The sequence below is a fragment of the Hyla sarda genome, chromosome 9, assembly GCF_029499605.1.
Source record: "Hyla sarda isolate aHylSar1 chromosome 9, aHylSar1.hap1, whole genome shotgun sequence".
Taxonomy (NCBI): domain Eukaryota; kingdom Metazoa; phylum Chordata; class Amphibia; order Anura; family Hylidae; genus Hyla; species Hyla sarda.
The window spans coordinates 146,145,707-146,170,098 of record NC_079197.1 but is presented as its reverse complement, the minus strand read 5'-3'; the positions used below and the strand labels follow the sequence as shown (position 1 = coordinate 146,170,098).

The 24,392-nt window shown below is 45.4% G+C and overlaps 1 protein-coding gene and 1 long non-coding RNA gene across 5 annotated transcripts in view; one reads left to right on the top strand and one right to left on the bottom strand.

Moving 5' to 3' along the window:
* LOC130291799 (uncharacterized) overlaps window positions 1-23,150 on the top strand; it is a 32,923-nt gene extending 9,773 nt beyond the window's left edge. The window contains exons 2-6 of one of the 4 annotated variants that reach the window (XR_008848035.1): window positions 2,691-2,821; window positions 3,444-3,494; window positions 6,169-6,241; window positions 19,250-19,411; window positions 22,372-23,150. This is a non-coding gene — a long non-coding RNA (uncharacterized LOC130291799). The other 3 variants (XR_008848036.1, XR_008848037.1, XR_008848034.1) reach the window with 3 other exon arrangements.
* On the bottom strand, window positions 6,399-7,990 carry LOC130291798 (uncharacterized). The gene has a single exon (XM_056541079.1). The coding sequence runs from the start codon at window positions 7,125-7,127 to the stop codon at window positions 6,447-6,449; it is 681 nt and encodes a 226-aa protein (XP_056397054.1). The 5' UTR covers window positions 7,128-7,990; the 3' UTR covers window positions 6,399-6,446.
* Window positions 23,151-24,392: the final 1,242 nt, after the last annotated feature.

Genomic DNA, 24,392 nt, shown 5'->3' with positions numbered 1-24,392 from the left:
GCCCAAGATGGGAGCTGTTTGATCAGAATTTGGACGGTGAGTGCAGGACGCCTGTTTTTCTTTGTACTTTGTGTCAATAAGAGATCTATCAACAAAAAACATGTCTATATGGGAATACAAACTATGTACACCCGATAGAAATGTATAATCCATCTCAGAGAAATGGTGAATACGCCAAATGTCATATAGATCCTCATCACAAAGTACGGAAGATAATGTGGTTGAAGGAAAAAGAGAGGAGGAAGTAGTATCAAGGGAAGAGTCAGATCGGGTATTGAAATTGCCACAGAGAACTAAAGATCCCCAGGCAGACAGCCACAGAGAACTAAAGATCCCCAGGCAGACCCTCGAGCAATAATCAGCAAGCGTTTCAAGAATCTTATTTGACCTGAATTTGGAGCATATAATGAGACTATGGTTAGACAGGTGGCATTGATAGTACAGCGAAGAATCACATACCTCCCATGTCGGTCCGAGGTTACTTCATTCAAAGTGAATGCAACAGTATTCTTGACAGCAATCATAACACCTCTGGATTGGAGCTGTAGTGCGAATGAAAAATATGTGAGTATGCAGGATGTTTAAGACGATGGGCATCTCCGGAGAGAAGGTGTGTTTCCTGACCGCACAATATGTCGCACTTCAGGGACTGCGCCTCTCTCCAGAGGTGGGAGCTTCTGTGAGGGACATGAAGTCCGTTCACATTTATGCTCACAATAGTTATAGCCATATTAGCATATACAGAAAAATGACAGACACAGAATGCAGGTTATGAATCGTAGAAAGACAGGACGCATCTCCCAGCCAGCGTGCATCGGTAAATTGTGTGCAGAGTATACACCTGAGACCTAGTAGAGAAAAATCGCCATTGCAACAGAGGAACAAAAAAAATAAAACAGACATCAAAACATCCGTAGAAAAGCACAAGATGGAAAAGGTGGCTTGCAAGAGCAAAAGCTAGCCTTCAGTGAGTGGGGGTTAGAGTAGAGTCCATTCTGTAACTGAGCGTCATGGACACAGCACCGGAGCCCGCATACTAGGTAGGTATCGACACACCGCCAAGAAAGTCAAGCAGTAGACCAGTCTTTCTCCACTGTAACAGGTCGAGAGGCCCTGGATGGACCATTTGGGTAGACAGGAGTAATGTCCCAGGACCATAGGTGAGATTCCCATTCCTTGAGAGTGCGGACAACATGTACAGAGTTGTCAAAACTAATGAGCAGGCGGACAGGAAAACCCAAATTATACTTCACTTTCGCAGAGCAGAATGCAGAAGTTATGGGCATCAAAGCACATCTGGCTTGTAGGGTTGCAGCAAATAAATCAGCATAAACTGAAATGCGATGATACGGAGCAGGGAGGCCATTGTTGAGTCTGGGAGATTCCATAAAGCGTTCCTCAACATGAAAGAAGTGAATACGCACCAGAACATCGCGTGGTACAGAGAGTCCTCCAAATGTTTAGAACTATGAACTCGTGGGCCCTGTCAATGATAAGTTCCTGAGATGGGCAGTCGGGCAGGGCTGCTTGTATCAGAGCTCGGACATAGTCCAGTATATCAGCAGAAGACGGTTTCAGGAACGCCACGCAGCTTAACATTATTGCGGCGGCTTCTGTCTTCAAGGTCTGCCACCTTGGATTTCAGGGCACCTCTAAATCATCACGCAGGTCGATAAGAGCGCTATGGGATTCAGCAAATTCCCCAAATTTCCTTTCAATATGATCAACCCTCCCGCCGATGGTATGTACAGTGGCTTGTATGGGGTTAACCATTTTATGCATTTCTTGTAGAAATGTAAGAGGAGCAGCATGTGGTGTCAGTAAGGGAATGATTGGTGACTGATTGGTGACCGTATGGCTGCCAGTGGGTCCTCTCCAACTGTACCCTCATATATGGAAGCGTCCCAAAGTCCTACCTCTGCCTCGGAAGATGGTGGGGTGAGCCGCGGGTGTTGCTTCGCCGGGGTTTGGGAAGAAGAACCAGCTGGAGTTTGCTAGAAGGAGAAACACCTTCATCTTGGCCGCCTCCGTGCAGTGACAGAGTTTCTGCTTGTGGGCTCGGTAAGCAGGATGAGGCAGGCAATGTATGGATTGCAGGGTCCAACGTGGATCTGCGGTGCACTGGCTCTTCTGGTAGAGAGAGACTGCACTGCAGTGCGAGGCTCACAAGCGCCGCTGGCGCCATCTTGAAGCGAGGCCTCACAGAGAACAAAATTTAATTTCTCCAGCGTACCGAGCCGTGTCTATTTCCTACGCTTCCCAGGCATTCTTGGAGGTCCATAGAACTCGGTAAGGAGCGGATTATCATGTTATTTGGCTGTCGTATAGTCGCTTAAGCAGGCTGTTATGCAGAGCTCTCTCAGTGTGCGACCATGCGCCTCAGCTGCTAGGCCATGCCCTTCGATGCTCTATTCTTAAGTTGTCTCCTAGCCTGTGGATATGGGATATCCTTGCTAGATAACAACACATCCTCATTAAACATTAGCATTTACAGCTCAATTCAATATCTGATTTGGTCTTTCTATTGCAAGTCCTTCCTGCTGTAGTCGCTCTCTAGATTTAGTCCGGGGCGGGGGGGGGGGGGGGGGGATGGGTCCCTCCTTCTTGTCGGTTTTTTAAATTAAACGTTTTTTACTTTATCACTTGTGGCTTCCTTGGTTTTTGTAATACACTGAGGTGTGTCTTCCCAGGTTACCTTTACCTCTCCAGCAGAAGAAGACCTCTCCAGGAGGGTGCTGCCACGGGTTGGAGAAAAAAACATTTAGCAATGAAGACATCCAAACACTTTCAGACAACTTCAATCAAAACGACCATTATTCAGGTGACATTTAACAACGAACATTTATTTTACCACACCAACGTCAGACTGTCATTGTCTAGAAAGAAGTTGGCCGTGTTTAAAATTGACTAGTCCTAGGATGTTTATGGTGCACTTGTCCTTTATCCGAAAGATTGTTCTGTAGAACAGTGTTTCCAACCAGTGTGTCTACAGCTGTTGTTGTATATAACTCCCAGGATGCTGGAGGTACGCTGGTCGGGGAACACTGTTCTATAGTGAAAGATTCGTTATCTTGTGTCTGCTGTCATTGTTCATGTTAAACAGGTTGAGTGACTGTAATAGCCAATATGGACTAAGATATTTATGAATGCTTTGTCAAAACACGCCAGCTGATGGTTCATTCTAATCACTTCTATCTTATTTACTCTATGGGCCATTCTTTTCCTCTTCTCTCCTGTGTGCCATAGTTCTCCATTACCAGTTTGTCTCCAATTCTCGTATAACCCAATTGCTGTGGAGGGGATTTGGTTCTGCGTATTCTTCCTTCAGGGATCGTATAATAATTCTCTTCCCGCCATGAAATAAATATTCTATAAAAACCTACCGACACAAAATTGTCTAATGTTCTATATCGCTATCTGTTATACAATGCTTTATTTTCCAGGGAGAACGTGAACTCATTTGCTAAGAAAGAAATATCTGAGAACCATAACTTGTAAGTGTATTAGTCTGATGGTGATTTGCACAGTTTTTTTGTTATTGCCTACTGACATATTTATTGCAGAGCATCTGGAATTCCTTACATCACCGTTTTCTATCATCTTTGTTCTTATGGCTAAGACCAAAGTTTTGTGGATGAGCAAAACCCACTGATCGGAGGAGCTAGGCATATGTTTACATGGTTCTTACCATGTACTTGATAAAGGCCCTATACACATTAGAGAACAGTTGTTGGGACCGGTCAACTTTCTAATGTATATGGGGGCCTCCTGACTGTCCCCTGAGTTAAAGGGGTACTCCGGCCCTAAGTTAAAGGGGTACTCCAGAGGATAGGGGATAAGATGTCAGTTGGTGGGGGTCCCGCCGCTGGGGCCCCCCGCAATCTCTCATTCAGCACCCACCTGTCTCAGCTGCACGAAGCGATGATCGCTCCATGTCTGAAGATTCACAACCCCCAGGGCCGGAGTATCATGATCTCACAACTCCGCCCCCTTGTGATGTCATGCCCCGCCCCCTCACTGCAAGCCTATGGGTGAGGGCGGGACAGCCGTCCTTTGGATAGGGGATGAGATGTCTTAGGGCTGGAGTACCCCTTTAAATTTCAATTGCCCAATACTTTAAGATAAACTGCTGCCAGAGGAGTCTGTCTGTGGTTTATTTGCCTTCTTCCCATACAGGAGAGATAGGTGTCACCCGAGAGAATGCTTAGTCTACACCTGTTGAATGTGTTGCTACCATAAAGGGAATCTGATGGCTCTAGATCATGCTCAGAGCTCAAGTGTAAAATAGGTAGTACTGAGCCGCAGGATGCACGCCTCCTCCCTTCCCCACATCTCTTTGATTGATGTACAGCAAGCATGTCAAACTCAAAGGCTAACATGGGCCAAAAAAACAAGGTTTAAGTTTATGTGGGCTGCATCAAAATAAAAAAACATGCCCTCCCTGCACAACACCCCATGTCCCCTTTGCACAACAACCCATGCCCCCTGCACAATATCACATGCCCCCTTTGCACAAGACCCCATGCCCACCCTACACAAGACCCCATGCCCCCCTGCACAACACCTCATGACCCCTTTCACAAGACCCCATGACCCCCCTTCACAAGACCCCATGCCCCTTTTGTACAACACTCCATGCCCCCCTTTGCACAAGACCCCATGCCCCCCTGCACAAGACCCTGCCCCCCCCTGCACAAGACTGTGCAGTACAGTTCCCCCACATTAGGCGCAGTATAGTTCCCCACATTAGGTGCAGTACAGTTCCCTCACATTAGGTGCAGTACAGTTCCCCCACATTAGGTGCAGTACAGTTCCCCACATTAGGTGCAGTACAGTTCCCCCACATTAGGTTGGCAGTATAGTTCCCCACATTAGGTGCAGTATAGTTCCCCTCATTAGGTGCAGTATAGTTACCCACATTAGGTGCAGTATAGTTCCCCCACATTAGGTGCAGTATAGCTCCCCCACATGAGGTGCAGTACAGTTCCCCCACATTAGGTGCAGTACAGTTCCCCCACAGACATACAGCCTTCAGTCATATACAGTGCATGTCTGGAGGCTGTATGCCTGTTTACTGCCCCACTTCAGTGTTCCGACCACCACTCCTCCGTTCCGGGGTTACGATCTACTGCTATGGCCTATGGGCCGGAGGAGCGGTGGTCGGAACACCGAAGATGACGTGCTGGTGAGTGGTGACTTACCATACCCGCACATCCTCCTCACTGCTCCGCTCTTCTCCTATGGGCGCACGCAAGGGACGTCAGTGACGTCCCTGCGTGAGTTACCTCCCGGTGGCTTCTGCGTTTTTAAAGTTAATGCGGGGCCGCAGAGTGGTAACCGGGGCATCCTTGTGTCCTGAAAGATTTTTTGGGACACAGGGATGCTCTGAATGTGACGGGAGCCCCTTGCGGGCACGGGGCCCGGAGCAGGCACTCCAGGAGCGCCAATGATGGTCCAGCCCTGACCAGAGCAATGAATATCTTTGCTGGGCCGCAAAGATATTCACTGTGGGCTGCATGCGGCCCGCAGGCCGCATGTTTGACACCCATGATGTACAGGGTTTAGCTTTTAGCTGAGCCGTGTACGTCAATCATTCAAAGAGAGGGAGGAGGCGTGCATGCTGCGGCTCAGCACCGCTTCTTTGACACTTAAGCTCAGAGCATGATCTATTGCAGACAGATTCACTGTAAGACATTAAATACGCCAATTTATATTTATATTGAAGTTTGTAGGTAGGATCGTGTAAATGTTGAGAAGAAGGTTTTTTTGTGTTATGATTTCCCTTTTTTCCACTTATTTTTACTCACCAGATATTTCTTGTCAGCACATAGGAATTGATTTTATTTGATACCGGTAAGTAAATAATGCATACAAATTAAACTCAGTATGTGATGCCAGTTAACATAATTTGACCCAGTTAGACCACTTGGCATCACCTTGACTTTTTTTTTTTTCTTATTAACCAGCAAGGAATTAAATGGCACACTTACTTCTGGGATCTGTTTTACCATAGATTGATACTTATGTCTGTGAATATTGTATTTCAAGCTACAAATAAAAAATAAAAAAGCATTTGCGAGAAAAAAATATTATTTTTATTTTTACACAAAAAGTAAAAGCAGACCTAGTTTTTGCAAATTTTTACATTTTCCATGTTTCTTTTACAAGGGCCACAGTGAAGAACCGTCACAAATCAAAAAAGTCTCTATGAACATAAAGGTGACTTCTCGTCATAGTCCAGGTACAGTCAACTAAAATATATAAGCTTCTCCTAGCTATATCCACAAAAATAAAATAAAAACTACAATGGGCAACTCCCATACAAGAAATAAAATGAAATGAGTCCTGTCCTGGATCTCTATTTGCAAATCCTTTTCTTTCAAGGAGAAAACAAAACTGGCCCCACAGACAAAGAAACAGTCAAAAGCAGGCATTGCTGGTCCAGCTTAGTGTTTCAGCCCATGGCCAGCAGAGGTACGTTCAGCCTTTCTGTAGAGATTATCGTTGTTCTTGTTCATGGGGCAGTATTTCTTAGTGTGAGCTGACTCTCCAGTTGCCCCACACAGTGAACAAGTGTACATTCTAAGAATGGGGCAGATGACTTTCCCCTGCTCATTCTTCAGGTTATGGCCAGTGTAAACATGGCGTGACTCTCCATTGTGTTTGCAGAAATGACACATAGCATTCCGGGATCGGGCTTCACGTTTCGTCACCAATGAAGTGGGATGGACTTGAGAGGACTTGTATTGGAGGGCATCTGGTTCAGTCTCAAAGTTGTTGTCAATCATTGGTTGATATTGATAATAAGCAAGATGCTTGTTAGAGTTCAGGTTGTGAGATGAGTAAAGTCCAGCTTCATAATAGGGGTCATGTGGCTTAGAGCTGACTGAATGTTCGTACTCAGAAGGGGTCAGGTAGGTTGGGCAGTCGGAGTAGATGGGGTCATCTCCTTTAGCCTGGCTTTCTGTAGACTCAGCAGAATATCTCAGGGAAGATGTGTCAGGCTCTTCTGCGGCGGCATTCATGCGTGCCATCTTTTGGACCAATGAGGCCAGCTGAAAGTAGTCTTTCCAAGGCTGAAACTCCATGGTGATGCTTCTGCATAGGCTTGTGTCATGATTCATCATCTCAGTTATATTTATGTGTCAGGGTAAGTAGGTGGGATTTTTGTATAAGTCCCCGCCCTAGTATATGCCTTTTGCTACCTATATTTTGTCTGTCATTAAAATATCTTTTAGGAAAAAGAGAGACCGTTTGTCTTTTCTATATGGAGAGAAAATGAAGCTTGTTTTTATCTCAAAAGTGGCAGGGAATCCCTGTTTGACGTTGAAAACATAACCTAATACTGCAGGCCATGTTAGGACAGGGATTAAAAAAACACTCAAAACATCGCAAGTAGATTTCCAAAATGATGGAAAGTGTCCATAAGTTCTGAATATGCTCTTTTCCCATTGCAAAACAGAAAATGTTGTCCATGTCTGACAGATAAAGGTCCAAAGGTGGTCATATACTTTCAGAAAGAGTCAAACACTTATTCATCTATTCCTCCCATCCTCTTAATACACATGCATGCTTTGTTTGTCTGAATGTGCGTTTGCCCTCAGGAGAGGGGAGACAGTAGCTACCAGACACCTCTGACAGGGGGTTATCTCCCTGAGAACAAGATGAAACAAGGGGCATTATAATTCAACATGCCCAGTACTTCTTTGTCCAGACATCATCTGTCAAGGTAGAGTTATCAAATTCACATAAAATGTCAGTCCCATCAAAATTGGCAGGCTCAGATGATGGAATTTGCCCACCATCTAATGTATGTGGTGGCCACTCGACTCTCATATAACAATATATGCTGGGGGAGTGAAGGGTGAAGCACGTTGGATTTCACCATGCCAATCCTATTCTTCTCAGGGTGATGTCATTACCAGAGGAGTCTGTCATTGGGAGAGATAGCTGTCAGCTGAATGTTTGGCTGACATCTTTCTGAAATGTATGACCAGCTTAAGATTTAAAGGTGACCGCCTTCTGTCATGATCTATGAACTCTGAAGCAGCTTGGCAGTTCTAGATGTGCCAAGGATGCCTGATTCTTAAACAACTTTGTTAGGAAATTTGAGTCTGTGGGTGAGTAACGTTGGGCTGGAGTGCAGCATTTGGGCAATGGTTCCTACCAGAACAACAGGCAACATCCACATGGAGTTTGTATGCTTTTCTGGTGATTTCTTTATGAATATTTTGTTGAGCCCCCGTCTCTAATACTATTCTAAGTATGCTTGATTTTATGCTAGATTTTAGGGTCACAAGTCTACTTTCATCTCTAATAAAGTTGCTAGTGTTTGTAGATCTGGATACTGAAATCTTGTTTTTGTAGTACCCAGTAAATGTAGGTATGGAGCTGTCGACATACCTATACTTGTTACATTTCCATTACTAATGCATGTATATGCAGCAATGAATAATCCCTTTAGTGCGTCAACACCACCACCATGGTTTGTTAATAGGGTTGTTATCTGATCGGGATAAACCTTATATCCTATAAAGCTGGCTGATCGAAACAGGACTGGCCCTGGGTTATATGGCCATACACTACCCCTACTATGCTGCGGAAATATGCTATTTCTGCCAGGCAGTCAGATGAATGGCCAAGAGGTGATTTCCCCCCATATGATGCCTCCTAGGGAGATGCTGAATAGCTTTAGCTTGTTTCATTTCGGTTCCAGGGGCGACATTCAGCTGGTTCTTTAGAGTTCAGCAAAATTGTCCAGCTCCACTGCTTTGCTGCCCTTTAGCAAGTGGAGGCGATGGCATAGTGTACCTCATTAGACTGTGTTTCCCTCTTCCTCTCACTACTTGTATGCCTAGTATGGACATGGCTACCAGGTAGAAGAAACTGGTAGCTAAAATGTCAACATGTAACCCTTGCATGCTTCCATCGTCCTTGATAGGCACAGGAGCGTTTTTGCACGTTCTACCTGGTGAAATAAAAAGCGTAAACCTGACGGCCCTTAAATGTCTTACAGGTTTACACAAGGATAGTTTCCATAATGTCACAGCATGGAGATGATCCTTAGGTCACCCTATAAGAATCTAATACAGGAAGACAAGACGGTGTTTGTGACTGTCGGGCTTCGTCTGAGCTGCTCAAAACTCTGCTGTGTAGACAGAAGAAAGGATTGTAGCCATTCCAAGTCTGTCAGGTTGTTCTGTTTGGGCTGGTGCCACCTTGTCTACGATGTTGTTTGGATGAGTGTCAATTTTAAAGTTATGAAAAAAGAGATTGCAGCAACTTTGCTAGTATAGAGTCTTTAAAGGTCCCTATACACCTTAGTGAAAAGTAGGCTAACCCCTCTGATTTGTTTGGTGATGTTCTGTGAAATGTTAGGCAGCTTTGCAGTAATAGATGTTCCAGGAGAGCCTAATTTCTATCAATTTAAATATGTTGCCACTTATCTGGATTGCACCAGTTGGGCAATGGTTTCTATTAGAGATGAGCAAACTTACAGTAAATTTGATTCGTCACAAACTTCTCGGCTCGGCAGTTGATGACTTATCCTGCATAAATGAGTTCAGCTTTCAGGTGCTCCCGTGGACTGGAAAAGGTGGATACAGTCCTAGGAGACTCTTTCCTAGGACTGTATCCACCTTTTCCAGCCCACCGGAGCACCTGAAAGCTGAACTAATTTATGCAGGAAAAGTCATCAACTGCAGAGCCGAGAAGTTTGTGACGAATCGAATTTACTGTAAGTTCGCTCATCTCTAGTTTCTATCTGCACAACAGGCAACATCCATATGCAGTTTTTATGCCCTCCTCAGGATTTCATTATTAACATTTTATCCCAGTCTCTAAAACTAACCTGATAGTGGCTTCATACCTATTTAGATTCATATGAGATTGGCATTAACCCCTTCCCAACCCATGACATACATGTACGTCACGGGTCGGCTCCCATTCTATAACGGGTCATAGCGGGTCGGGCCTGGTACCTAGCAATGGCTGGGACCCGTGGCTAATAGCTCGCGGCACTGATCACTGTGCTGCGCGCTATTAACCCTTTAGACGCGGCGTTCAAAGTTGATCACCGCGTTTAAAGTGAAAGTTAATAAGTGCCGGTTAGCTCAGGGGGCTGTTCGGGGTCGCCGCTGTGAAATCACGGCATCCCGAACAGCTGTAGGACACGAGGAGGGTCCCCTTACCTGCCTCCTGGTGTCCGATCGCTGAATGACTGCTTAGTCCCTGAGATCCAGACATGAGCAGTCAAGCGGCAGAATCATTAAGCAATGTTATCCTATGGGATAACAATGCTCAATGTAGAAGATCAGTGTTTGCAGCGTTATAGCCCGCTATGGGAGCTATAACATTGCAAAAAAAAAAGTTAATAAAGATCATTTAACCCCTTCCCTAATAAAAGTAAGAATCACCCCCCCCCCTTTTCCCATAAAAAAAAAAACTGTGTAAATAAAAATAAACATATGTGGTATTGCTGCGTGCAGAAATGTCCGAATTATAAAAATATATCATTAATTAGAACTGCACGGTCAATGGCGTTGGCGCAAAAAAATTCCAAAGTCCTAAATTGTGTATTTTTGGTCACTTTTTATATACCGTATTTATCGGGGTATACCACGCACCGGCCTATAACACACACCCTCATTTTACCAAGGATATTTGGGTAAAAAAAGTTTTTTACCCAATTATCCATGGTAAAATGAGGGTGCGTGTGTGCGCGTGTATACCCCGATATACCCCCAGGAAAGGCAGGGGGAGAGAGGCCTTCGCTGCCCGCTTCTCTCCCCCTGCCTTTCCTGGGGTCTAGAGCGCTGCTGCCGGCCCTTCGCTCCCCCTAGCTATCGGCGCCACTGCCCGTTCTGTCCCCCTGACTATCGGTGCCGGCGCCCCATTGCCGGTGCCTCGTTGCCTCCCCCCATCCCCGGTGGCATAATTACCTGGTTCGGGTCCGCGCTGCTGCAGGCCTCCGCCGTGCGTCCCCGGCGTCGTTGCTATGCGCTCGCCGGAGGCCTGCAGCAGTGCGGATCTGACCCAGGTAATTATGCCACCGGGGATGGGGGGAGGCAACGGGGCAGCGGCGCCGGCAATGGGTGCCGCTGCCCCTTCTCTCCCCCTGGCTGTCGGCGCAGCTTCTCTCCCCCTGGCTATTGGTGCCGGCAATGGGGCGCCGGTACCGATAGTCAGGGGGACAGAACGGGCAGCGGCGCCGATAGCCAGGGGGAGATAAGGGCCGGCAGCAGCGCTCTAGACCCCAGGAAAGGCAGGGGGAGAGAAGAGGGCAGCGACGGCCTCTCTCCCCCTGCCTTTCCTGGGAGTGTATCGGCGTATAACACGCACATAGACTTTAGGCTAAAAATTTTAGCCTAAAAAGTGCGTGTTATACGCCGATAAATACGGTAATGAGAAAATGAATAAAAAGTGATCAAAATAAAAATGATCAATATAAAAATGGTACCGCTAAAAACTTCAGATCACAATGCAAAAAATGAGCCCTCATACCGCCCCATAGGCGGAAAAATAAAAAAGTTATAGGGGTCAAAAAATGACAATTTTAAGCGTATACATTTTCCTGCATGTAGTTATGAAGTACGACAAAATCAAACCTATATAAGTAGGGTATCATTTTAATTGTATGGATCTACAGAATAAAGTAAAAATGTACGGCGTAGAAACAGAAGCCCCCAAAAGTTACAAAATTGTGTTTTTTCTTAAATTTTGTCACACAATTATTATTTTTCCGTTTAGCCTTAGATTTTTGGGTAAAATGATTGATTTCATTACAAAGTAGAATTGCTGGCACAATGACTATGTGAATATGCATATCTATTGGACTAAAAAGCCAAGTGTGCTGGGCTTTTGAGTCTGAGTCAGTACACATATACATTTGAAAAATGACCCGAATGTAGTCACTAGTTGACTATGTTCGGGTCATTAAAGTCAATGGGGCTCATCCCTGTACATGCACGTTTACATACATGACACAGAGGGCACAATTGTAATGTGAACCAAGCCTGCGATGTATTTTAACATGCCAATGCTTTTTCTGCTTCTTAGATAAAAGCAGAAATTTGGAAGGACTTCATTGACTATTTTCTTCTTTTCTGATCAGCACCCTCTGATCTTAGACTGTTTTCAGATCTAATGGACATTTTCAGATTTTTCATTATTATTGTGTGTAAGGGTCCATCAAGGTTCTTCTGATCAGGAACTCCCTTTAGTTTCCAAAAAGTTTTAAGGTAAATTGTAGACAAGGTATTCTGGGAAAAAGTATAGGCTAAGTTGATGGACCACAGAATTGTACAAACAGAATTCATTCTCGTAACACCCTTTTTATCTGCTCTTTAGAAAGACCAGTTAAAACTACTTGGCCACAGGGGCGTGGCCTGAATGTCGAAGTGAGCGGATGGTTGTGCTGAGGGCTCCTGCTAACCCCGCTCTGTAACCCTGCTTTTCCTTACTCTGAGTGGCCAGTCTTCTCCTGGTGGGTCCCTCTGGAGTGGAGGAACACCCGGGGCTGGTTCTGGTCCAGTTCCGGAGGCTGTCAGTGGAGCAGGCGGCTTCCTCCTCTTGCGGCCCTGGCTGTAGACAATCGCGCTGCGAAGCTCCGGTGGAGATCCTGGTAGGTGACATGATTTCTCCTGGTCCCGGAACGCTCTGTGCTGTTGGGCAATGGTCTTCTCGGCCCTCTCTGGCTGGGAGCGCTATCACGGGCCTTCGTGGGTGTGGCTTCCAGCTGTAGGCCTGGTTGATGTGGATACTTCCGCCGTGGAGTGCGGCCTATGCTGGATTCCTTGCAGCAGCACGGACCCTACTTCTCCTCTGCTGCTCCCTGGGGAGGTGAAGCTTTGTGCATGCTGGCACCCTGAAGAGACTTGCTGGAGTCCTGGCCTCATTCCTCTGGGTCTATTGCTGGGCTAACTGCTGACCTGCAGATACAGCTTGTGAGTACCCTGGTGGGAGACATCTTGCCTTAGTGGGACTTGATGTGTAGTGCATGCTCCATGGACATATCTGCAGTGCTGTTGTGTTCCTTGATCAGTGGACTGTGTGGCTAGTGACTTTCTGCCTGCTCTTTGTGAGGCCCTGTCTGCCATGGGGGGGCTCTCATGGTAATAAATGGAACAAGAAGTCCAAACTGAATACCGAGGCCTCTCGGCTGACCTCTGAGAAGGATGCTTCCTCTGATGATTGGTCCTCTTGCTCGGATGGCCCCTCTCAAAGAAATCCTGGTGCTCGGACCCCTCTTGCTTCCAGAGTCTCTATCCAGGACTCCGGACTGTTCTGGGGGAGATTCTCTTGATCCTCCGCTGTTGATTTTTGAATGGTCTACGACACCACCGCAGCAGAAGTCCCCTGAAAGGCCTGTCTATGATGCTGCGCTTATGGATCAGCGGTTTACTGAACTTATGGCTGCCTTTACCTCCTGTCAATCTATTATGGTGACCAAAATTGACGAACTGTGACAAGAATTTGTTATCCTTCGACATGAAACCCAAAAGATCAGTGAGCGCAGAGAGGTGGAGCACAGGGTCTCAACGGGGGAGGACACCTTGCACCCCCTACTGGGATTCTGAACCGCATGGATGACATGGAGAACCGTCTGAGACGCCTTGTGGGCTTTCCTGAGAAGGTAGAGGGGAATGATCCTGTGTTGTTCCTAGAAACGTGGCTGAAGGAGATTCTCCCTTTGGATACTTTCTCTCCCTATTTCTCGGCTGGCTCTGCCTCCTCCTCCTGGGGGCCCTCCACGTCCCTTCTTTGCCAAACTTTTACATTTCAAGGACGGAGATGCTATTTTCCAAGCTGTACGTATTAAGGGAGTAGTCATTTGTGATGGAAGCAGAGTGTCCTTTTATCTGGACTTTTCTGTGGAGCTTTGCAATCAGCGGGTGCAGTTCACAGAGGTCCAGGGGAAGCTACGTGCCAAGGGCTACCGCTACTCGATGTTGTATCCGGCTCGCCTGAGAGTAGTGGATGGAGCATCTGCCAAGTACTTCACTTCTTTGACTTCTCACTGGGTGGATGCGGCCCCACCTGTTAGATGACGGCCTTTTTAGTTTATGGCAGGGTGGTGGGAGGGCGTTTTTAGTATTCGTGGTTTAGTCTTATTTGGTGTTCTTTTGACTCTCCGTAATAGTTGTAGTTTTGGGTCTAGGTTGGCACTGTGTTAGGGTATAGAAGGTTACTATGTCCCGTTTAGTGTTAGACAGGGTTTTCTTGGGGATGTTTTGGTTATGCCATGTTTTTTTTGTATATATGTTTTGTGTCTGTGCCCTGTTTGTTTTGTTGTCGTATGTGTGAGGTGTGTATTGTCCCGGTGCTCTGTCCTGCTCTGTCCCGGCCCTCCTTGGGTCTTTCCTGTTTTTAGCTCATGTTTTCTGTTCTGATGGGGACCCTGAAGGTGGTTAGTTGGAATGTTCGGGGGCTTATTTCTAATTTTCAAAGGGCCTTGTGTCTTAACTTTGTGAAATGCCAATCTCCTCATATTATTTGTCTACAGGAGACTTATGTTACAGGTCAGGAAGTTCTTGCCCTAAAGAGGGCCTGGATAACGCGGGGTTATCATACCTCATTCTAATTATGCTAGGGGCGTTTCTGTGTTAATAACTAAATCCCTGCCATTAGCAGTTTCTCAGGCAGCTTGTGACCACTTTGGGAGATTTGTGATTCTACATTGTTCTCTGGGTCCTTTCTCCTTTGTCTTGGTCTCTGTGTCTATGTCTCCCCTGCTTTCCGATGTTTCTGTGCTTGAACTCATCACTAATAAATTGTTGGCTTTTCCCTCTAATCCTGTTCTTTTTCATAGATTTCAATGTGGTTCCTGATCCAGCTCTCGATCACACTGCCGCTGCGGACCCTGGCTCTTCCTCGTGTAACAACTAGCACTTGGTGCTGGGCCTGACTGACCTCTGGAGGTGGAAATACCTAAATACATCTTCCTTCTCCTTCTACTCAGCAGCCCATAGGTTGTTCTCTCGCATTGACCTCGCTCTAGCATCTGATGACCTTCTTCAGGCGGTAAGAGGCGTTTCCTACACCACTAGGGGTATCTCAGACCACTCAGCTATACTGGTAGCCCTTCATCTAGGCCCCTGTCCTTCTTCCCGTATCTGGCGCATGCATGCCAGCTGGTTACAGGCAGAAGCAGTTGTGGACGCTCTGGGGGTTGTCCATGCTGAATATTGGGAGCACAATGATTCTTACCCTGACCCTTAAGTGCAATGGGACGCATACAAAGCCACGGTTATAGGTGCCTTCATAGTGGGAGTAGTGGGCCAGAGGAAAATTAGGTCGGCTATGGAGGTTAAGCTGTTGCAGGAGGTGGGGGTATTGGAGGCAGCGTATGTTCGGGACCCTTCCTCTGAGAATGAGAGGGCGTGGGCCGGGGCTCAGAGGTCTCTGCTGGTCATTCAGAAGGATAGGGTCCAGTTGCGTGTGGCAGATAGGGAGGCTGCCTTGTTTGCATTTGGGGACAAAATGGTAAACTGCTGGCATTTTTATGGGGGCTAGTTGCCCTGCTGCCTCTATCCCTAGCATCAGGGACCCAGATGGTGTGGTGGTGACTGACCCTTTGTTGATTAACACGGTCTTTAAGGACTTTTACTCCTCCTTGTATGCTGCCCCTTCTAAGCCCTGTCATGGGGAGATTTAGTTTTTCCTTTGGAATTTATCCTTCCTACGCTTAGTCGCTCTCAGGCATTAGATGCCCCCTTTTCGGTCAAGGAGGAGGAACGGGCTCTCAGAGATCTTCCTCATGGGAAGACCCCCAGTTTAGATGGGATGATGTGGGAGGCGTTGATTGTAGTGCTTCCTAAGCCTGTAAAAGATCCGTTACTGCCTGACTCCTATAAACCTATTTCCTTATTGAATGTTGATATTAAGATTTTGGCTAGAGTATTGGCTACTCGCCTGTACTGGGTCGTCCTGACCAAACTGGGTTTATGCCGGGTAGGGCTACTGATGTTAATGTGAAGCGTCTGCAACTCAACATAGCAGCTGTGGGGGAAGGCTTTCCTACAAGTGTGATGGTCAGCCTAGATATTTATAAGGCCTTTGATTCAATACAGTGGCCCTATCTATGAGAAGCATTGGGTGCGTTTTGGTTTGGACTTCGTTTCTGTGCTTGGGTTTGTTTACTGTATGATAGTCCTAGGGCACGCATTCACACTAATTTGACTGTGTATGCTCCTTTTAGCCTGGGTCGTGGGACGTGGCAGTGGTGCCCGCTCTCTCAATTTCTCTTTGTGCTGGTGATGGAACCCTTGGCTGCAGCTGGTCGTAGGGCACCTGATATCTGTGGTATCCCCAGGGGATCTATTGTAGAGAACGTTTCCCTTTATGCAGATAACACTCTGGTGTACCTGGCGGATGCTGAGGGCTCTCTCCTGTCCCTCATTGACCTACTTGACCGGTTTAGTGTAATTTCAGGCTTGCGGGTCAACTGGGCCAAGTCCTCATTGATGGCTCTGTCGTCTGGAGTTCCCCTTCCTTCACATCCACAGGTCGGGGTACAAATGGTTTACCGTTTCAGATACTTGGGGGTGGAAGTGACTACGCCCTTACTAGACTATATGTCGTTGAACTTAAATCCACTCTTGTGCTCCACTGTGGAGCGATTGAATGCCTGGTCCTCGCTTCCTCTCTCCTTAGTGGGTAGGATCAATATTTTTAAAATTATATACTTTCCTAGATTCCTTTACTTTTTTCATTTAGCGCCTGTGATTCCCCCTAGGTAATATTTTAATACATTGTGTGGTGCTCTGGGATACTTTTATTGGCAGGGGAAGTCTCCCAGACTTGGTCGGGCTCTTCTCCAGGCTCCTAAAAGGCATGGTGGCCTGGTGGCCCCTGACATGTATAATTGTTTTCTTGCCTCCCAACTGGTCTATGCAGCATGGTGGATCGACCTTGATCTGTCGAACTCGGGAATGGCCCTGGCTGGTGCGATTATGGGATCCTATAAATCTCTCACTAATACGATCTACATGTATCACTCTACTTCTTCCTTTCCTGTTCCTCTTCAGTCTATTGCTAAAGTGTGGTCTGTGGTGTCGAGCAAATTTCCACAACCGCCATAACATGGGTTACAGGTTTTTGGGGTCCTCATGGTGTCAAATTTGTGCTTCACCAGTTTGGGGAGGACCAAGTTTTCTTCTCCTTTTCAGATATGAAGGAACGTTATGGCATCCCTGGAAATTCCTTCTTTAGGTATCTCCAGCTCCGACATGCGATTCAAGCGCAGTTTGGCTCCCTGATGTTTACACCTGTGTTTTCTGAGGTGGAGCTTCTCCTAGGCACTATGGACCTTTCTAAACCCCTTACTCAAGCCTATGCGCTCCTCCTGACACTGGGACCTAAACCTTTCTTACAAGCCTTCCATAAATGGGTGGCTGACATCCCGGATTTGTCTGACAGTCAGTGGAAGGAAGTTAAATGTTCCTATTATGCTACTGTGGTCAATAGTCGAGATATGCTGATACAATCAAGATATGTTCTGAGGTTGTATCATAACCCTGCAAAGCTTAAACGCATTTTGTTTCTCAGTCTGATTTATGTTTCCGATGCTCTGTGGAGGTTGCCACTTTTCTGCATGCGGTGCATGCGGTGTCGGAGTGTCATGTCATTGCTGTCTTCTGTAGGGAGGTTATGGAGTTTCTTGCTGATAATCTGGACTTTCCTTTTTTGCTTACTCCAGTGGTATGCTTTCAGGGAGTTATTAATGACATGGTCTCTAGCTCACACAGACGTTTGCTGATTCGCTTCCTGCTGTTCTGCGTCCGTAAAGTGGTAGTGATGACCTGGAAGGATACTTCCCCTCCCCCACTGTCTCGTTGGCTAAATATGGTCAATAAATATGTCCCATTGTATCAAGCCCTATATGTGAGTCGCAAATGCCTTAAGATATTTGACAGAGTATGGACCCCTTGGCTTCTGCTGGATGTGTCAGCGGACCCTCCAACTAGTTTAAACCAGTAGGTTTCAATGGTATACTGTTGTCCTATAGGGGGAGGGGCTGGGAGGGGTTGGGGTTGCCGCGAAGTGTGTTTGTGTCTGTGTGTGTTTGTCTTTTTTGGGCCTCCTCGGGTTCTGTCTCAGATGTGCACTGCTGGCGCTCACATTTGTAGAGCCGATTCCCTGTCTGTGCTTCACAGCTGGTCCCTGAGACCAGTTGTTGTTCAAGTTTATTATTCCACCTTGTTGGTGGTGTATGTACATTAAAAATGAAAAACTTTAATAAATACTTGAAAAAAAAGTAAAATAAAAACTACTTGGCCACACACACGCTAATCTCCTGTCCTAACTGCTTAAACCAACCCCCATGTAAATACAAGACACAAAATGTTGAAAGTATAACTCTAACACCACCAATTTTGTTCTGTAAACATACAATTTAAAAGGGTATTCTGGGCAAAAACATCTTATCTCCTATCCAAAGGATAGGGGATAAGATGTCTGATCGCAGGGGGCCCACTGTTGGGACCCCCCGCGATCTCCCTGCAGCACCCGCATTCTATGCGGGACTGCGTCTCCAGTTTCGGAAACCTCAGAGTTTCCGGAACTGGGGACGTGACATCACGCCACGCCCCCTCCATTCATGCTCCCAGATATCCAGCCAGCCGGACCACATCTGCACACCCCTTATGAGTACCAGCTGCACAGCCATGTCCTCGCCCACTAATGGTTGTCTGGCTACACCTCCATGCTGGGCCCACCTCCCGTTTTAGTGCCATCTTGGCCTACCTAACCTTTACTACTCCAATTATACCATGTCCCCTAGGGTGGAATTATATTGGCCCCTTTTAGTATCTTGTCCCATGTGGTCCTCACTATTCGATAGGTTTGCTGGGAGGAAAAAAAAATGCAAGGTCTGATGAGCATAGCATGGATAAGCAATGTGCAGACATTTCTTATTAGAAATGCCCTGTCTGCAAAAGAGTTACAGTAAGTAGAGTGGCAGTGCATTCCAACAATGGGATTAACACAATAGAAAAGTGGAGTGTGTTCCCATTGCAACCAATAAGTTGCATTTGCTGGAATGTGATTGGTCGCTACAGGCAGCTCGTCCACTTTTCTTTTTTATAAGCCTAAATAAAAAAATAAATAAAATAAAAAAAGATTTTTGGTGAATTTGCTCATTATGCTGGAATCGCCATTTTAAAAGAGTCCAAATCTAGTAGCACGTTGGACCTCAGAACATCAGTAATTCATTGTCATAATTTTCATTATGTGCTGAATTGTTCTGTAGGAATACCGGCCCCATGGAGACAAGATCCCACACCATAACGCCATTTTCACCAGCCTGGACTGTTCATACCTGAAAGGAAGGGTTCATTGATCCATCTTGCTTCTGCCAAATTGTGACCCTCCCATCAGCATGGTACCACAGAGATTTGGGTTCATCTGACAGGTGATAACATTTTAGTTTTTTTGGGCTGCTGGAGTCTTTCTATTGCCTTTAGACACAATGGTACTAGAGCTGGTTGTCTGCTGTTATAGCCATCCTTGCTAAGGAACGACGAGTTATGTATTCGGACACATTAGCTGGACACCAGTGTTGTATTCAGTTGACTACCCTTGATGGTGCCCAGCCTGTTCATTAGAACAATTCTGACATACTCCTCTTCGAAAACCAGGCCTCATTCAGAGCCGCTCAGATCATTCCATTTTCATATTCAAAGGTGTATTCACATTGGAAGTGATCCACAGAAAACTGATCCCTGGATTTTATGCTGCATTTTAGGATCGAGTGTGTAATGTTCATGCTATAATCCTACAACCTTTAAGGGGTTACCCCCTATCAGGAAAAACCCTTACTAGAGATAACCCTTAAAAACTTTTTAAAATGTATTCTGCTTCTTGAGCTGCACTCACCATAAATAACAAACTTCTTTATTGTTCAAATCATAGCAGGTACAGCAGTCAGAAACGCAGGGGCGCCTCATTGGGACGGACGCTGTTTCGTGTGGCACAGCACACTTTGTCTGCCGACGCTTCGGCAGACGAAGTGTGCTGTGCCACACAAAATGGTGTCCGTCCAATTTTGAAAGATGGGGGACGGGGTATGGCAATGCTTTTCTTCCAGTTTTAGGGGTGGCATTCAGCTGGTTCATTAAAGTTAAGCCCATTTGGTTGTTAAGATCACAGCAAATTTGCTAAACTGGGGAGAAGCATTGCCCAATCCTTAGTTAACCATCACTCCTTTAGGGATTAACCACCCGGGCAACCCTAAACTAAAGGCCCTTCAAGAATATATCAATAATAAAACTTAACCTTTATTCCTATAGTTTAAAATAGGTGCTCAGTGGCCAATATGTGGCATTTGTGAATTAAAACTCAGTCCACTGTATCATGTATTTTTGGTATATATAATTTTCTTAATAGTGTCTCTTACTGGACTACTATTATAATGCTGCTGTTTTTTTTTATCTCTCACGCAGGTACCCCACGCCTTTGAGAATGCAAGTGTAACTGGCAAAATGTAAGAAGCGAGGCTAGATAGTTTTTAGACCGCCACTTAGTTGTACCTGTGAGTACACAGAAAATAGGCCCACACAAGACAGCTAGTATATATATATATATATATATATATATATATATATATGCACATGCAGAAATATATTGTTTGCACAGGTCCTAATAGTGATTAGGTGTCTTGGTTAGTTTAGTTCGCCAGGCAGTATCATATTCTTTATGAAGCTAAAAATCAACAATTAATAATGCTGGGATATAAGTGAAAGTCTCAATAGAGACAAATAATATCTCTGAAAAACAGAGAGATAAAAACAGCAGCATTATAATAGTAGTCCAGTATGAGACACTATTAAGAAAATTATATATACAAAAAATACATAATACAGTGGACTGAGTTTTAATTCACAAATGCCACATAGTGGCCACTGAGCACCTATTTTAAACTATAGGAATAAAGGTTAAGTTTTATTATTGATATATTTTTCGGGGGGCCTTTAGTTTAGGGTCCTTGAGACCCTCTGGGGATTATGGTTATATATTGCCCCAATCCTTTCTTGTTAGTGGTGTTTTCCTCCATCCAGACCCACGGTTTTGCTGCAAAATAAGCAAGTGGATGAGAGTGTGTAATGTACCTTATGGGGCTGTGTTCTCCACCTCCTCACATTTCTTCCCACCACTTATATGTCTAGTATGGGACTCCAGCAGCTTCACCTCTCCATAGGGATTATATTCAGGCGCAATAGGGCACCAACGATAAAATGATGATCTTGGACACTGTTTATTATTCAGAACAATGCGTTTCAATGCCAGAACTGGTGTCTTCTTCAGGTTCATAAAGAACCTGAAGTGCATTGTTCTGAATAATAAACCGTGTCCAAGATTCTCATTTTATCGTGGGTGCCCTATTGCGCCTGAATATAATCCCTATGGAGAGGTGAAGCTGCTGGAGTTCTTTGATACACCTGTATGGTGGAGGGATCGGCTGCATTTGGTTATCTATATGCCTTACCAGTGTTGTGCCTGTTTGCTGCACAACTTAGCGGGTAAGTGCTTCCAGTATACTTGAAATAATCTACTAAAGGATTATTGCACTATGGAGCGCTCCTTGCTTTGTATCTTGTAATGTGTAGTATGGGCACAGCTACCAGGTGAATGGAACCAGTAGCTAAAAATGTGAACAGCTCCATTGCACGATGGCGAAATAAAACACCTAAACCTGACAGCCCCTATATGTCTTGCAGGTTCACACACAGATATATTGTGAATATTAACAGCATGGAGATGATCCTTAGGTCATCACATGAGAATTTAATACATAAAAAATAAGATGGTGTTTGTGTGATGACTGCTGGACTTCACCTGACCTGTTCACAACTCTGCTGCTGTTTAGACAAAAGTCAGGATTGTAGCAATCTCCAAGTCTATCAGGATGTCCTACTAGGCTGGTGCCACCTGCTCTATGGTGTTACATAGTTACATAGTCCATCACATTCAACCTATTATCCCTACTGTGTTGTTTGGGTGAGTTTCAGTGGTCACAGTGGTGTAGCAATTGCAGCAACATTGCTAGTATAGAGCAATGTATAAAGAGAACCAAAGGAAAGAAAAAACATGAACCACCAGTGGAGTACAAAAATACACCAGCAAAGGTAGTACAGGATTAACACACTTACCCTGCACAGTTGTGTTAAGAGCACAACATCTACCGTATAAGTGTTTGGTAAATATGGATCCGGTCCTGCAGCTATGTTCCTCCCAATTACAGGTTGCAACTGGTCCGGTATAGACAAATGGAGGAGTAAAAGATAAAAATAGGAACTAGTATAGTGCTGGACCTGGTTCCAGGGTAATCACTTGTGACATAAGGCAGTATGTAACTTAAACTATTTATTATAGGTACACATCTACGCATTTTAGGCCCGGATTGAGCCCTTTTTCCAGCATAATGATCATCACCCCCACCGATCAGAAGAACGAGCCAAGATAAGTGTATTACTCCCCAGATCTCAGCAACCTTTGTCTCACTTCTACATTATAAGTCTAAGGGGCAAATAGACAAAGATCAGAGACCCCGACTGATCAAAACTTCTTACATTTCTCTTTGACGTGTCAAAATTCTTTTTAAGTGACAGTGCCCATCCAGCTGCCCATACACATTAGATTTAAATCCTCTAAATCTGCCAACTAGAAGCGCTAGACTTGGTATTGTCATCCCCTAAGTAGTGACAATTCATCCCAGATCTATGTAAGAAAATTCAACATTGCCACTCTACAAGCTGCACCCAGTCTTCAGCTTCTAAGCTGATTTATGACCAAATCAAAGGAGACCTTTTGATCTGGTCATAAATCAGCTTAGATCAGGGGTTCTCAACCCGTGGTTCGCGTACCCCTAGGGGTACGCCACAGGTTGTTCGGGGGTACAGCAATGCGCTGACAAATACCGGCCATGCATTGTACCGCGGCCGGAGCTGCTGCTGTGGCTACTTTATGTAAGCTGCGTGGTTGCCGGGCCTGACGTGTGACATCTCTGACGTTGTGCGGAGGTGCCGCACAGCGCAGGATGACATCACCCGTCAGTGCGGCCCCGCTGAACAGGACATTCAGACAGAGACACAGGCCGGGTAATAATGTTAAAAGTAAAGTGTATGGGAGGGAGGTATGTTATTGTATGTATGTGTGTGTGTATATATATATATATATATATATATATGTATATATATATATATTGACCCAGAAGGATCAGAGGGGGGATGGGGGGAGGGGAGGGATAATGGCAAAAGGGGATTAAGATGGAGGGGGGGGGGATAGTGGCAAAAGGGGATCAGAGGGTGGGGGGAATAATGGCACAGGGGGATTAAGATGGAGGGGGGGGGGTTGAAGGTAATGATTATCCCCCTCCCCCCGCCCTCCATCTTAATTCCCATGTGCAACTATTCCCCCTCCTTCTGATCCCTTTTTGCCATATTGAATAAAAATTGCATTACAAAGGTAACCACACGCTGTTAGGAAAATAAGTAATTTTATGACTTATTTTGACCGCGGGTACCCCTCGCGCGTAAGTTCCGCACGAGGGGTACCTGCGGACATATTTACACCCTTTGGGGGGTACAGTCGCAAAAAAAAGTTGATGACCACTGGCTTAGATGGTCATTCAAGAGGAGATATAAGGGCTGGAGACCGAGCTGTCGTCAATCAAAGTAACCTGTTATGTTTATGAAAGCACGCAGGCTGCAGCAGAAAATTTAGAACATTTTTTATAAAAAGAAATTGAAAAAAATATATATATGTTTTTCACCAAAATAACTACAATGTAATAATAATAATAAATTATTTAGAAGTGTTCATGTGGACAGTCACTGATCTTAAAAGGGTTATCCAGGATTAGAAAAACATAGCTGCTTTCTTGCATTCCTGAATAAATCCTTTAGGGTGCGTTCTCACCTGGCGTATTTTACTGCATATTTGCTGCTGCATATTTTATTTCCCATTGAAGTTAATGGGTAGGAAAATACGCAGCAGCAAAATACGCAAGGTGGGAACGCACCCTTAAAGGGGTCCTCCGGTGGTAAGAAAAAATTCTCATCAGTTGGTGCCAGAAAGTTAAACAGATTTGTAAATTAGCGTATAGATAAGTAGTTCGGCACTGCTAACTTCTGTACCTGAAGGCGAGTGGACACTAAGTCACTATAGCGGAGTGAGGATACGGTGGTGCTCTGACTCACGTAGATATACCATCAGTGCATGAGGAAACAAAGAAAAGTCGGCACTCACCGGATTTCCAATTCAGCAGATTTTATTGCACATTACTCACAGCCGTAGTACAATTCTCGGGGAGACGACGGATGGTACAAGGGGGGTACCACAGAGAGGCGACACCTGTGTTTCGCACTTAGTAGTGCTTCAACGGGCCTGTTTGT

What these genes read in the sequence shown, in the direction of transcription:
- LOC130291798 (XM_056541079.1), bottom strand. Translation starts at nt 7,127, where the DNA reads ATGATGAATCATGACACAAGCCTATGCAGAAGCATCACCATGGAGTTT.